This window comes from Ranitomeya imitator, chromosome 1, assembly GCF_032444005.1.
Source record: "Ranitomeya imitator isolate aRanImi1 chromosome 1, aRanImi1.pri, whole genome shotgun sequence".
Classification (NCBI taxonomy): domain Eukaryota; kingdom Metazoa; phylum Chordata; class Amphibia; order Anura; family Dendrobatidae; genus Ranitomeya; species Ranitomeya imitator.
Genome location: NC_091282.1, coordinates 749,975,341 through 749,991,878, shown reverse-complemented (window position 1 = coordinate 749,991,878; position 16,538 = coordinate 749,975,341). Strand labels below are relative to the sequence as shown.

At 43.7% G+C, this 16,538-nt stretch overlaps 1 protein-coding gene across 1 annotated transcript in view; it reads left to right on the top strand.

Moving 5' to 3' along the window:
• Positions 1-7,262: 7,262 nt before the first annotated feature.
• KIF26A (kinesin family member 26A) overlaps positions 7,263-16,538 on the top strand; it is a 222,636-nt gene continuing 213,360 nt past the window's right edge. Inside the window, exon 1 of the mRNA XM_069734325.1 lies at positions 7,263-7,920. Coding sequence (XP_069590426.1) covers positions 7,786-7,920 — 135 coding nt within the window. The 5' untranslated portion in view covers positions 7,263-7,785. The remainder of the gene's footprint in view (positions 7,921-16,538) is intronic.

The following is a 16,538-nucleotide window of genomic DNA, read 5'->3' as shown; positions in this document are numbered from 1 at the left end:
GCAGCCCCCTCATAGGGTACAATGTATCCCCCTCACAGAATATACTGCAGCCCCCTATAGAATATAATGTAGCCCCCCCATAGAATATAATGCAACCAGCCTCAGAGTATAATGCAGCCCCCATAGGGTATAATGTAGCCCCCTTAGAGTATAGTGCAACCCCCCTCATAAGGTATAATGCAGCCCCTTCATGGAATATAATGTAGCCCCCTCATAGGGTATCACGCTGCCCCCTCTCATAGGGTATCATGCAGCTCACCCTCATAGGGCATCATACAGCTCCCCCCATAGGGCATCATGCAGCTCACTCCCCCATAGGGCATCATGCAGCTCACCCTCCCCATAGAGTATCAGGCAGCTCACCCTCCCCATAGGGCATCATGCAGCTCACTCCCCCCATAGGGTATCATGCAGCTCACTCCTCCCATAAGGCATCATGCAGCTCATTCCCCCATAGGGCATCATGCAGCTCACTCCCCCCCATAGGGCATCATGCAGCTCACCCTCCCCATAGGGCATCATGCAGCTCACTCCCCCATAGGGCATCATGCAGCTCACTCCCCCCATAGGGCATCATGCAGCTCACTCCCCCCATAGGGCATCATGCAGCTCACTCCCCCCATAGGGCATCATGCAGCTCACTCCCCCATAGGGAATCATGCAGCTCATTCCCCCATGGGGTATCAGGCAGCTCACCCTCCCCATAGGGCATCATGCAGCTCACCCTCTTGCCCCATAGGGCATCATGCAGCTCACCCCCCCCCTTTGCCCCATAGGACATCATGCAGCTCACCCTCCTTGCCCCATAGGGCATCATGCATCTCACCCCCCCTTGCCACATAGGGCATCATGCAGCTCACCCCCCCTTTCCCCATAGGGCATTATGCAGCTCACCCCCCCTTGCCCCATAGGGCATCATGCAGCTCACCCCCCTTGCCCCATAGGGTATCATGCAGCTCACCCCCCCTTGCCCCATAGGGCATCATGCAGCTCACACCCCCTCCTTGCCCCACAGGGAATCATGCAGCTCACCCCCTTGCCCCATAGGGCATCATGCAGCTCTCCCCCCCTTGCCCCAAAGGGCATCATGCAGCTCACACCCCCTCCTTGCCCCATAGGGCATCATGCAGCTCACCCCCCCTTTCCCCATAGATCATCATGTAGCTCTCCCCCCCTTGCCCCATAGCGCATCATGCAGCTCACACGCCCTCCTTGCCCCATAGGGCATCATGCAGCTCACACCCCCTCCTTGCCCCATAGGGCATCATGCAGCTCACACCCCCTCCTTGCCCCATAGGGCATCATGCAGCTCACCCCCTCTTGCCCCATAGGGCATCATGCAGCTCACACCCCCTCCTTGCCCCATAGGGCATCATGCAGCTCACACCCCCTCCTTGCCCCATAGGGCATCATGCAGCTCACACTCCCTCCTTGCCCCATAGGGCATCATGCAGCTCACACCCCCCATACAACCAGCCAGGACTCAATAATAAAAAAAAAGCACAATACTCACCTCTCCTCCTCGCTCCCATGCTGACTCCAGCAACGGCTCTGCTCCGATGTCAGGAGCTGCGCTGCTGTCGGCCTCACACACAGCAGGTGCGCGATGAAGTGATGTCATCGCGCACCTGCTGTGTGTTAGCGGCGAGGGGAATCATGGGAGAGGGAGCGTCATCTGACGCTCTCTCCCCATTAATGAGCGCTGGGGGCGGCATTGGTGCCGGGACCCCTGGCTTACGGCCCCATAGCGGCCGTGTGAGCTGGGGGCCCCTGAGGGAGCGGCGGGGGGGCCCTGGTCTGCGGGCTCTGATAGGGGGCAGTGTGTAGCCGCAATTTGCTGCAAACGCTGCCCGCTATTATAGTTAAATGAATTCACTCCTCTCCACATTTCCTGTCACCCGCTGCTTCTCTGCTGGTACTGGGGGCCCCATAGCAGCTGCATGGTGTGCCGCTATTAGCGACACCCCACTTGCTGGGGGCCCCTGGAGCAGCGGGGGCCCTAGGCACTGCTGGCACTGTATGCCAGCAGGTGTCAGGGCCTGGGCCCACCGGAGAATCCTACGGTTCTCCGGTGGGCCAGTCCGACCCTGACTACGTGCACACGTTGGGTAAATGGGTGCAGACATTTCTACACCATTTCTGCATCTCTTGGCAGGAAAAATACAACTGGAAAAGTGGATGTTTTTGCGCCTTTTTTATGCGTTTTTCACTGATTTGAGTGAAGTCAATGGTGAAAAACGCAAGATAAATAGACATGCTGCGGTCTGGAAAGATGCGCCTCATGTCCGTCTCCGCGGGTGAGCCACAGTCGTCTCTGGACGCATAGCGGAGATGGGATTTCTTGAAATGCCATCCACTATGCTGTAGCATCTGGCTGCTGCAGATGTACGGAGCGTCCAACCCGCAGCTTTTACTGACCCTTAGACACCAAGGTCTAACAAAAAGTTGCACGTATTACTTAAAAAAAAATACAATAATGATCATATATGGGGGTGGCAATTTTTTCTAAACGTTATTTACTCACATGTATAGGTTGCAGCGCTGTGAATGGCTGGTCCATGTATTTTCTGATAGATTAAGAGCAAGTTTCTCAGATGACATTATCCACCCATGTCACTTTCACCTGGCTCAGGCAGCAGGAGTATTCAGGTACTTGGTATTTCTGCCTCTACACTGCAGCATCACTGCAAACACAATAGTGCTACATAATGGATCAAGCACTGCTACATCAAGTTCCGCTGTACAACTCTGTTTTTCTGTGATTCCAGCAATATTACATCAAGCCCCACTGTACTACCTCTGCACTGAGCAGCCTTTGTAAATTCAGCTCAGCTACATTGGTTCCTCATCGCTGAGTCAGCTCTGCTACATCATTGTGCCAGCTCTGCGGCCTTGAGCCTCTATTGTAAACTCAGCCATGAAACACAGATTCCTCATCACTGAGTGAACTCTGCTACATTGCTGTTCCAGCTCTGCTGCCATTGTTTGAATTCAGCTGGTCCAGCTGCAGCAGGAGAACTAGGAGGAGGCACTCCACTACCTGTCCATGACCTGTATGTTAATCCTGAGCATCCTTGTTTGCCAAGATTGTAAAGTCTGTGGAATACGGTATGGTCTGCCTCTATGGGGTATACCTCTGACCCCATTCAATAAAACCACAGAACCCTCTCTCCGAACCACACAAAGTGCCCATTATAGAGTATTATGGATGCATTACATCTCCCATAGGGTTTGTCACCCAGCTTTCCCAGATTCTTGAATGGCAAATAAGCTTAATTATACTGTGATACAGCTTTAGTTACATCATGTTACAGTAATAGTCAGATCTGAGAATCACAAACTTATTATAATCTTTATCTATATTAATCTATGTATGTCATATCTATCTATTCTGTCTTATATCTAGCTCACTAAAATCTAAAAATCTATCTCTGATAACAATTTATCAAATATCTATCTCATATCTATCTAAATCAAAAAAGTTGAAGCAACTGCTTCAACTTTTTTTTTATTTATCTGGAAGGACTGGTATGTACCCTATATTCACTTGTGCTGCTTTTTACTATATTTTCTATCTATTTATCTATCTATTTATCTGGAAAAAAAGGAAAAAACAGCACAGTTACAAATAGGGTGCAAACGCCTCATAGGCACATACCAGTCCTTTTACATAGATTCAAAAAAAGTTCAGGCAGCCCACCATACCCAGATTCACAAAGTGCCCTTTATTAGCCCATGTGGCGACGTTTCGGTCCCGGGCACAGACCTTTCTCAACTACCCGGTGTTCTATCCAATACCAGTATACTAGGCGGCTAAAAAGTATTTCCTGACAGGGCATTGGATATAGTAGGACTCCGGTTATCGGCGCAAATTTTTTTTGCATTTTGAATGAGGTGAGTCACACGTCTGTATGAAATATACACAGCTGTACTTTATTACTAATTATGCTTATAATGTTTTTATTGATATTTCTGTATGTATGTGACATTAATTGCACAGTAGAGCAATTTAATTACATTGTTTCTGATGTTATGCTGATACATCCTTTTTCTAATTGTGATACAGGTCCTTCTCAAAAAATTAGCATATAGTGTTAAATTTCATTATTTACCATAATGTAATGATTACAATTAAACTTTCATATAGTATAGATTCATTATCCACCAACTGAAATTTGTCAGGTCTTTTATTGTTTTAATACTGATGATTTTGGCATACAACTCCTGATAACCCAAAAAACCTGTCTCAATAAATTAGCATATCAAGAAAAGGTTCTCTAAACGACCTATTACCCTAATCTTCTGAATCAACTAATTAACTCTAAACACATGCAAAAGATACCTGAGGCTTTTATAAACTCCCTGCCTGGTTCATTACTCAAAACCCCCATCATGGGTAAGACTAGCGACCTGACAGATGTCAAGAAGGCCATCATTGACACCCTCAAGCAAGAGGGTAAGACCCAGAAATAAATTTCTCAACAAATAGGCTGTTCCCAGAGTGCTGTATCAAGGCACCTCAATGGTAAGTCTGTTGGAAGGAAACAATGTGGCAGAAAACGCTGTACAACGAGAAGAGGAGACCGGACCCTGAGGAAGATTGTGGAGAAGGGCCGATTCCAGACCTTGGGGAACCTGAGGAAGCAGTGGACTGAGTCTGGTGTGGAAACATCCAGAGCCACCGTGCACAGGCGTGTGCAGGAAATGGGCTACAGGTGCCGCATTCCCCAGGTAAAGCCACTTTTGAACCATAAACAGCGGCAGAGGCGCCTGACCTGGGCTACAGAGAAGCAGCACTGGACTGTTGCTAAGTGGTCCCAAGTACTTTTTTCTGATGAAAGCAAATTTTGCATGTCATTCGGAAATCAAGGTGCCAGAGTCTGGAGGAAGACTGGGGAGAAGGAAATGCCAAAATGCCTGAAGTCCAGTGTCAAGTACCCACAGTCAGTGATGGTGTGGGGTGCCATGTCAGCTGCTGGTGTTGGTCCACTGTGTTTCATCAAGGGCAGGGTCAATGCAGCTAGCTATCAGGAGATTTTGGAGCACTTCATGCTTCCATCGGCTGAAATGCTTTATGGAGATGAAGATTTCATTTTTCAGCACGACCTGGCACCTGCTCACAGTGCCAAAACCACTGGTAAATGGTTTACTGACCATGGTATTACTGTGCTCAATTGGCCTGCCAACTCTCCTGACCTGAACCCCATAGAGAATCTGTGGGATATTGTGAAGAGAAAGTTGAGAGACGCAAGACCCAACACTCTGGATGAGCTTAAGGCCGCTATTGAAGCATCCTGGGCCTCCATAACATCTCAGCAGTGTCACAGGCTGATTGCCTCCATGCCACGCCGCATTGAAGCAGTCATTTCTGCCAAAGGATTCCCGACCAAGTATTGAGTGCATAACTGAACATTATTATTTGATGGTTTTGTTGTTTGTTATTAAAAAACACTTTTATTTGATTGGATGGGTGAAATATGCTAATTTATTGAGACAGGTTTTTTGGGTTATCAGGAGTTGTATGCCAAAATCATCAGTATTAAAACAATAAAAGACCTGACAAATTTCAGTTGGTGGATAATGAATCTATAATATATGAAAGTTTAATTGTAATCATTACATTATGGTAAATAATGAAATTTAACACTATATGCTAATTTTTTTTAGAAGGACCTGTATGCCTGGAAGGCTTTGCACCCCTTTATCCTCTTTTTTTGTGCTGCTTTTTGTCCTCTTTTTTGTATCTATCTATCTATCTATCTATCTATCTATCTATCTATCTATCTATCTATCTATCTATCTATCTATCTATCTATCTATCCATCCAATACATATTTCTCTATTATCTATCTATTATCTATTTATGTATCTATCTATCTATTATCTATTTATCTAATATCTATCTATCTATCTAATATCTATCTATCTGTGTATCTATCTATTATCTATCTTTCTAATATGTCTATCTATTATCTATCTATTATCTATCTATCTATCTATTATCTATCTATCTATTATCTATCTATCTATCTATCTATCTCATATCTATCTATCTATCTACCTATCTATCCCATATCTATCTATCTATCCCATATCTATCTATCTATCTATCTATCTATCCCAGATCTATCTATCTATCCCATATCTATCTATCTATCTATCTATCTATCTATCTATCTATCTATCTATCTATCTATCTATCTATCTATCTATCTCATATCTATCTATCTATCCCATATCTATCTATCTATCTATCTATCTATCTATCTATCTATCTATCTATCTATCTATCTATCCCATATCTATCTATCTATCTATCTATCCCATATCTATCTATCTATCTATCTATCTATCTATCTATCTATCTATCTATCCCATATCTATCTATCTATCTATCTATCTATCTATCTATCTATCTATCTATCTATCTATCTATCTATCCCATATCTATCTATCTATCTATCTATCCCATATCTATCTATCTATCTATCTATCTCATATCTATCTATCTATCTATTATCTATCTATCTATTTAATATCTGTCTATCTATCATCTATCTATCCCATATCTATCTATCTACCTATCTATCTATCTATCCCATATCTATCTATCTATCTATCTATCTATCTATCTATCCCATATCTATCTACCTATCTATCTATCTATCTATCTATCCCATATCTATCTACCTATCTATCTATCCCATATCTATCTATCTATCTATCTATCTATCTATCTATCTATCTATCTATCTGTCTATCTATCTATCTAATATCTATCTGTCTATCTATCCCATATCTATCTATTATCTATCCATCCATAAAACACAGCTGATCAGGGAGCCTCCTTCCATTTGGCAATGTATTGCCCCTGCCCTGTGTAGCACAGAGGTTGCAGCTGGCATTAGGGAGGTGGCAGAGAACACAGGGTAAGGCAGGTAGTGCCAGAGCCCAGTATGAAACTTTCCCAGCCTCTGCGACTCCTGCCCTAGGTGTGTGGATGATGGGAGTTGCAGCAGTGAGAGCTTTCCCCAGCACAATGCCGGTGCTCAGGCTCCAGCACGTGTGAGCTAACAATGCCAGGACCCCAGAGTGGCGGCTGCACTGGGTGGGGGACAGGGACACATAGGGGCATTCGGGGCTCTGCTCACTGCCCATATGTATAGAGGTGGGAGACCAGCCGAGAGGTGGCTGCAGGGGGCTTCACTGGTGTGACAGTGACGTCACGCCCACAGGACAGCCCCGCTGCCAGCTGACAGTGTGTAGCTGTCCTGAGGCTGGGAGTCCCGTCAGAGGGCAGGGTGTGAGCAGGCAGCAGCACACGATGGCAGCACGGCTCAGCTAGGGCTCCTGCCTCCTCATCACTCCCTGCTCTTCTTCACCTCATCTGCCAACTTCTTGCATTGGACTACAAACACTTCTCAGGTGCAGCCATCAATGCATCCCCCTGCCAAGCTGCTTCCATGCCCCTCTGGCAGAGCGGGGCTTCCCCGGAGCATGGCATGCGTCTTCTGTGCGGCTGGTGACCTGATGATGGGGGGATCACATGGAGAGATCGCATGTGCACGTCCTTGTCGCTGCTGCTGATGGATCTAGGTGGTCTCCTGTCCGGCTGGGCATCCTTCCTGGCACAGACTGCAGCCCTGGTGGGACATTGAGGGGAGTGGTCCCCTGATCACAGTCTTTCTTTAATGATATTCCGCATTGCTCCTGGACAGAATAAACCGCATCCTCCAGCACAGGATGAAGGGCTAGCCACGCTGCTCTCCACCAACCACACCAACTATGGCTTGTGAGAATTCCTCTGGTTCCAATGCTCCAGATAGGAAGAACCCCAGCCTCCTGGAGCTGGGGGCACTGTGCTTGGACTCGGAGATCATTTTTGGATTTACCAGTCATCTCTTGAGGAGGAGAGGCAAGGTGAGGACCCCCAAACCCTGCACTTAGTCCCTGGTTCTGGAACTTGGGGCACAGAGATGGGTGGGTGGGGAGATGGCAAATGGTTGCAAAGGGTTCAGCACCAGGGACAGCGCAGAACTCTGCTCCTCTGACCCACACTGTGTGCCAGTCTGAGTGTCTGACAACAGGTAGATGCCCACACTGGGCTGCTCCCTACATGTGGCCATCTGCATGCTCAGTGTGCTCAAAAATGCTTCAATGGGAAAGGTGGGCAATTTCACATGGTGTGGAACCACAAGAACAAGCATGGAGAAGTCCTTTTCTTTTGCTTATTTCTGTGATGCTGATATCATAGCGAACAATGAAAACTCTACCTGATGCTCATCGATGACAGGAGCACTCAGATAAGACAAGCATATAAAATATTAACGCATCCAGGGCGCAGAGAGCAAGCTTCATGGGGGGGCTACTTATTGAGGGCTTGTTCAGGGGATAACTTATTGAGGGCTTCATGGGGGGTACTTATTGAGGGCTTTATTGGAAGGGGTACTTTTTGGGGCTTCATCAGGGGCTACTTATTGAGGGCTACTAATTGAAGGCTTCTTAAGGGGGTAACTTATTGAGGGCTTCATAAGGGGGTACTTTTTGGGGCTTCATCAGGAAGGGTAAATATTGAGGGCTCCATTGAGAGGGGTACTTTTCAGGGCTTTATCATGGGGGTTGACGGCTTCATCAGGGAGGATACTTTTTGGGGCTTTATCGGGGGAAACTTTTTGGGGCTTCATCAGGAGGGGTAATTATTGAGGGCTACATTAAGAGGGGTACTTTTCAGGGATTCATCAGGAAGGGTACTTATTGAGGTCTTTGTCGGGAGGGGTACTTTTTGGGGCTTCACCGGGGGGCTACTTATTGAGGGCTTCATCAGGTTGGCTACTTATTGAGGGCTACTAATTGAATGCTTCTTCAGGGGATAACTTATTGAGGGCTTCATGGGGGGGGTACTTTTTGTGGCTTCATTAGGAAGGGTAATTATTGAGGGCTTTTCTGGGCTTTATCATGGGGGTTACTTATTGAGGGCTTCATCAGGGAGGTTACTTTTTGGGGCTTCATCAATGGGGTTTCTTTTGGGGAGGGGCTTCATCAGGAGGTACTTATTGCTGCCACCCCTGCAGATATGCTTGCCAAGTGTAAATACTCTATAAATTTGCAACTTTGACAGCAGCTTTCTAGAGGGATCTGACCAGGGCTGTTCCCCTAACATCAATCAGCCACATTCACTCTCTGAACTTCTCTCAGTTTTCTATTCTCCAGGGTGTCTTCGAGGAAAATATCCGCTAACGCCTAGCCTATTCTTATTACTGCAGTGGAGGTGTGTTGCATTGTGCACGTCTATTGCATTTGACACTTACATGCACTTCTCTCTACCAACCTGCCTATAGAAAAAAAACAATATTCAAAAGCATAAATATGGGTAAATGTTAAGGAGGGAGCTTTTGTAGTCTAGGCGTTGTTTTTTCACCTTTTTTGCATTTATTTGGAATTTTCCTGTGTCATTTGCACGGTCTTCTTATTCTTACGCTGATCTACATTGGTCCGCTTGGTGCGCTGCTCAGGCGCCTCTTGTATGCACTCAGCGTGAGATAAGTGAAGCAGAAGAGAGAGGTAGTGGATGTAGAAGAGATTAAAATTTAATAGCCCTGGCGAACTCCTTCAGTTCTGCCATAGCCTTTAGGGCATCGCAAGAGCAGGGCTGGGGTGTCTCATTATCCCTCTTAAAAATCTTTAAACTAGAGACATGCTCAGGTCCCATAGAGAGCGGCAGCAGGAGCAGCACATCTGCCCTGGGGTCGCCCATTAAATGTGCAAAAGTCGCTCAGTCTGCATGGCTGTATGTATTTTATGGCGTATGATGATTGGTCCGTATGACGACGAGCGAATAATCAACCTAAAATGTTGGCGCCTTTAAACATTTAATTGTCCATATAGACTGGCATCATTTCCGTAATATAAACATAAGTCGCCCAATCGTAGCGAATTTCCCAACTTGGCGACCGCTTATTGGCGATTGCTTTGTATATACATACACCCCCCTTTTTTTTTTTTGCACAGTATACGTAATCATTCCCCTCACCCAACAAAAATGACACATACCCCCGGGAGGATGCCTGCGCCTGAATAATACATGCTAATCAAAACTTGTGCACAAAGGGAGAGACAATGCGACTTTAAAACAGCACAGGTGTATTATTTAGAGTGAAAGTATCAAGGGGACGTAAATGTAATGACTCCAACAGACCGTGTAATGTGCGGAGCTGCCGCCGCCCCACTGAGATGGATTCAATCTGTAGGACAGATCGCAATCTGTACGGTCGTCAGGCCTTAGAGCGACGCGCGCCATACAGGCCACATGCTGGGATGCTTAATTGTGGCGTTATAACGTGCCGTCGTGTGCTGCCATACACAATAGTAGAATATCAAACAATAACAATAAGAAAATAAAAATGTACCAATAAGGCTGCCGTCACACTATCAGTATTTGGTCAGTATTTTACCTCAGTATTTGTAAGCCAAAACCAGGAGTGGAACAATTAGAGGAAAAGTATAATAGAAACATATGCACCACTTCTGTATTTATCACCCACTCCTGGTTTTGGCTTACAAATACTGAGGTAAAATACTGACCAAATACTGAGAGTGTGACGGCAGCCTTAGAGGAAAAGTATAATAGAAACATATGCACCACTTCTGTATTTATCACCCACTCCTGGTTTTGGCTTACATATACTGAGGTAAAATACTGACCAAATACTGAGAGTGTGACGGCAGCCTTAAAGGAAAAGTATAATAGAAACATATGCACCACTTCTGTATTTATCACCCACTCCTGGTTTTGGCTTACAAATACTGATGTAAAATACTGACCAAATACTGAGAGTGTGACGGCAGCCTTAAAGGAAAAGTATAATAGAAACATATGCACCACTTCTGTATTTATCAACCACTCCTGGTTTTGGCTTACAAATACTGATGTAAAATACTGACCAAATACTGCTAGTGTGACGGCAGCCTTGGAGGAAAAGTATAATAGAAACATATGCACCACTTCTGTATTTATCACCCACTCCTGGTTTTGGCTTACATATACTGAGGTAAAATACTGACCAAATACTGAGAGTGTGACGGCAGCCTTAAAGGAAAAGTATAATAGAAACATATGCACCACTTCTGTATTTATCAACCACTCCTGGTTTTGGCTTACAAATACTGATGTAAAATACTGACCAAATACTGAGAGTGTGACGGCAGCCTTAAAGGAAAAGTATAATAGAAACATATGCACCACTTCTGTATTTATCAACCACTCCTGGTTTTGGCTTACAAATACTGAGGTAAAATACTGACCAAATACTGATAGTGTGATGGCAGCCTTAGAGGAAAAGTATAATAGAAACATATGCACCACTTCTGTATTTATCACCCACTCCTGGTTTTGGCTTACATATGCTGAGGTAAAATACTGACCAAATACTGCTAGTGTGACGGCAGCCTTATAGTAAAAAATAAACACTAATATTCAGATCTGACATTCCTTCTATTAAATGTGCGGTAAGTAGGGGGGTCACTAAAGAGAGACCCCCATAAACCATTCTTTTTAGATTGGGGTGGGCTGGGGTACACCTGGCTATATTCCATGTCTGGCTTATTTCTTTGTGATTTGTGTCTGATGTTGTCAGATTGAAGCTTTGTTCTTGTTTTGTGCTGTTGTGTCTGCTCCTGTAATGTATGCACTTGTGTCATGTGATGTACTATATATAATAAGACCTACACTCTATTGTTCTCTGTAATCAGCCACTTCATTGCAATCACTGTAAAGTCTCCAGGTCCATGTGTGAGTGATTCTAGCTGCAGGGTTGTGGGCTTTGTGCTCCTGTAAGTTATGCACTTGGCCGGGAAAGTTTCCTGAAAGGCAGAGTTTTAAATATATTTATGGCGGAACCATTCTTAAGTATGTATAACGCTTTTTACAATGTAGGGAGATAGTGCAGATGCGGTGGAAAGTGTGGCATGAAAAGATGGCTTTCCCTGGGGTTAAACTGGAGACTGTCATCTTGTGTTAGTTTAAGAGAGAATCAGTGAGCAGAAGGACGCAGGCGGTGTCAGGGGATGGCTGGGAGAAGTCCTGCCTGTGACCAGTAGGTGGCGCTGCTGCTTCAGATACCGCTGTGGCTGCAGAGAGGGTAGGCAGCAGCTGACATCAGGGAGGGCGCACGCAGCAGGAGACATCTACAGGAAAATAGTCTGCAAGTGGCGAAAAGTCACATAGCTCCCCAAATCTAGCCACTCCGTCATAATGACGGACACGGTGACTTTCTGCATATTAGACTATTACGAGTATAGTGGAGCATTGTTACCATGGTCTCAGGGATTAGAGAGCTATCGATCCAGGGCCCACACAGACAGAAGAGGCCCCTGGGCCAGAAAAATATATGGGGTCTTTGCAGTCCAATAGCTCCTCATAATGCACAGTTCCACCTGGTTTGAAGATGGGATTGGTCCCCTTATCTCTTGGGCTTCTGCTGTGCCTGCACAGGTTGCTCCAATGGTATATCTGCCCCTCTATCCATCTATCCTCCCTGCATTGTCTATTGGAATCCAAAATCTAGAGGCTCAAGGTGTCCCGCTATATAGATTCCAACATCCCTGCTCTAGCCCATATCTATCCATTTTTTTTGTAGTGCTGCCAAATTTTCTTTAATCATTATAGATAGATAGATACGAGATTTACAGATAGGTATTTGATAGATATGAGATAGATAGATAGATATGGGATAGATAGATAGATAGATAGATAGATAGATAGATTGATATGGAATATATAGATATGGGATAGATAGATAGGTAGGTAGATTGATACGGGATAGATAGATAATAGATAGATAGATATGGGATAGATAGACAGATAGATAGATAGATAGATAGATAGATAGATAGATATGGGATAGATAGATATGGGATAGATAGATAGATAGATAATCGGGGAAAATCTATCTGTATGCCTGGAAGGCTTTGCACCCCTTTATCCTCTTTTTTGTGCTGCTTTTTGTCCTCTTTTTTGTATCTATCTATCTATCTATCTATCTATCTATCTATCTATCTATCTATCTATCTATCTATTCAATTCAAAGAAGCTTTATTGGCAGGACTAAATATACATTAGTTTTGCCAAAGCATGTGTACAATAGGGACTCTGGTGATGATTGGAGGGGACTGAAGGAACGATGGATGGGAAACATCGGGGGTGGGGGCTATGAAAGTCCGTGGCATATCATAGTTCTCTTTCTCGCAGCCTATGTCCACGCTCACATATTGTGCTGCTATTTCTCCTACATCTATGGTATCTATCTATCTATCTATCTATCTATCTATCTATCTATCTATCTATCTATCTATCTGTCTGTGTGTCTATCCCACATCTATCTATCATCTATCTATCTATCTATCTATCTATCTATCTATCTATCTATCTATCTATCTATCTATCTATCTATCTCATATCTATCTATCTATCCCATATCTATCTATCTATCTATCCCATATCTATCTATCTATCCCATATCTATCTATCTATCTATCTATCTCATATCTATCTATCTATCCCATATCTATCTATCTATCCCATATCTATCTATCTATCCCATATCTATCTATCTATCCCATATCTATCTATCTATCCCATATCTATCTATCTATCCCATATCTATCTATCTATCTATCTATCTATCTATCTATCTATCTATCTATCTATCTATCTATCTATCTATCCCATATCTATCATCTATCCCATATCTATCCCATATCTATCTATCTATCTATCTATCTTATCTATCCCATATCTATCTATCTATCTATCTATCTATCCCATATCTATCTATCTATCCCATATCTATCTATCTATCTATCCCATATCTATCTATCTATCCCATATCTATCTATCTATCTATCTATCTATCTATCTATCTATCTATCTATCTATCTATCTATCTATCTATCTATCTCTATCTATCTATCCCATATCTATCTATCTATCAATCTATCTATCTATCTATCTATCTATCTATCTATCTATCTATCTATCTATCTATCTATCTATCCCATATCTATCTATCTATCCCATATCTATCTATCTATCTATCTATCTATCTATCTATCTATCTATCTATCTTGAATAAGGGCTTGCAATTTAACAAAACAGGCGGATCTTGCTGCTAGCTAAACAAATGTGGAAATTAGACGTACAGGAAGGCAGGCAGGCGATGCTACAGGCAACGGCAGGTAGTGAGGTCGTGGCCATATGCTGTAAAACCACCGACACTGCTGGAATCCCGCTCATGCTGCGTCATAAATTCCTAGTTTTATCTGCTCGCATTGGATTTTCATGTCTGGAATTGGTTAAGGTGGATGAGTCTAATAAAACCATCATAATTAATATCCTTGGTGCGGAGCTAATTCTCACACTGGGAAGCATTATCCTTAAATCCTGTATATTAGAGTTAATGCTATACAGGTAGTCATCATATAATATATAGCTGACCATATATAATACAGACTAGCGAGCCCACACCCATAGCAATTTGTAGGGTCATACTGTACCTCACTATACCTCAATTGTGGAATAATTTATCCTAATTGGACAATTTTTTATCCTCCCTCTTTTGTCCATCTATTCAGGTTCTTAGGAAAGTTATGGCCGACATAATACTTAAGCAGGGGTATGGAGGGTAGGCTATCCAGGTGGATAAAAAATCTGGGGGGATAACTCATAGTAGAGGTGTCATTCCAAACATCAGAAGAAAGCAATGCAAATTCCGAGAATCACTGATCTGATAAATATACAGTTAGGTCCATATATATTTGGACAGAGACAACATGTTTCTAATTTTGGTTGTAGACATTACCACAATTAATTTTAAACAAAACAATTCAGATGCAGTTGAAGTTCAGACTTTCAGCTTTCATTTGAGGGTATCCACATTAAAATTGGATGAAGGGTTTAGGAGTTTCAGCTCCGTAACATGTGCCACCCTGTTTTTAAAGGGACCAAAAGTAATTGGACAATTAACTCCAAGGCTATTTCATGGGCAGGTGTGGGCAATCCCTTCGTTATGTCATTCTCAATTAAGCAGATAAAAGGCCTGGAGTTGATTTGAGGTGTGGTGCTTGCATTTGGAAGGTTTTGCTGTGAAGTAAACGTGCGGTCAAAGGAGCTCTCCATGCAGGTGAAACCTGGGCGCCCACGGAAGACAACAGTGGTGAATGATCGGAGAATAATCTCCATGGTGAAGAGAAATATCCAAATCTACCATGAAGAGAAGACTGCATGAAAGTAAATACAGAGGGTTCACTGCACAGTGCCAGCCACTCATAAGCATCAAGAATAAAAAGGCTAGACTGGACTTTGCTAAAAAACATCTAAAAAAGCCAGCACAGTTCTGGAAGAACATTCTTTGGACAGATGAAACCAAGATCAACCTCTACCAGAATGATGGAAAGAGAAAAGTATGGCGAAGGCATGGTACAGCTCATGATCCAAAGCATACCACATCATCTGTAAAACACGGCGGAGGCAGTGTGATGGCTTGGGCATGCATGGCTGCCAGTGGCACTGGGTCACTAGTATTTATTGATGATGTGACACAGGACAGAAGCAGCCAAATGAATTCTGAGGTATTCAGAGCCATACTGTGTGCTCAGATCCAGCCAAATGCAGCCAAACTGATTGGTCGTTGTTTCATACTACAGATGGACTATGACCCAAAACATAAAGCCAAAGCAACCCAGGAGTTTATTAAAGCAAAGAAGTGGAATATTCCCGAATGGCCAAGTCAGTCACCTGATCTCAACCCAATTGAGCATGCATTTCACTTGTTAAAGACTAATCTTCAGACAGAAAGGCTCACAAACAATCAGCAACTGAAAACCACCGCAGTGAAGGCCTGGCAGAGCATCAAAAAGGAGGAAACACAGCGTCTGGTGATGTCCATGAGTTCAAGACTTCAGGCAGTCATTGCTAACAAAGGGTTTTCAACCAAGTACTAAAAATGAACATTTTATTTAAAATTATTTAATCTGTCCAATTACTTTTGGTCCCTTTAAAAACAGGGTGGCACATGTTAAGGAGCTGAAACTCCTAAACCCTTCATCCAATTTTAATGTGGATACCCTCAAATGAAAGCTGAAAGTCTGAACTTCAACTGCATCTGAGTTGTTTTGTTTAAAATTAATTGTGGTAATGTCTATAACCAAAGTTAGAAAAATGTTGTCTCTGTCCAAATATATATGGACCTAACTGTATATATATGTCTTGTGTTTTTTGGCGACTTGATGGATGAACGATTTGTAGGAACATCAATCTTGTGTAAGCCTAGATAGGTCCAACCAGGGTCTTCTCCGCCATTATCTGAATAGCATCAATCCATCCAGTTGCTGGTCTTCCTCTTTGCCTTGTTCCTTCTATTCTTCCGACCTTCTCCAGTGATCGCTGTCATTGTATGATGTGTCCAAAGTAGGCAAGTCGTAGCTTGGTGATCCATGCTTCCAGTGACATGTCTAGCAAGATTTGTTCCAAAATTGCTTTGTCA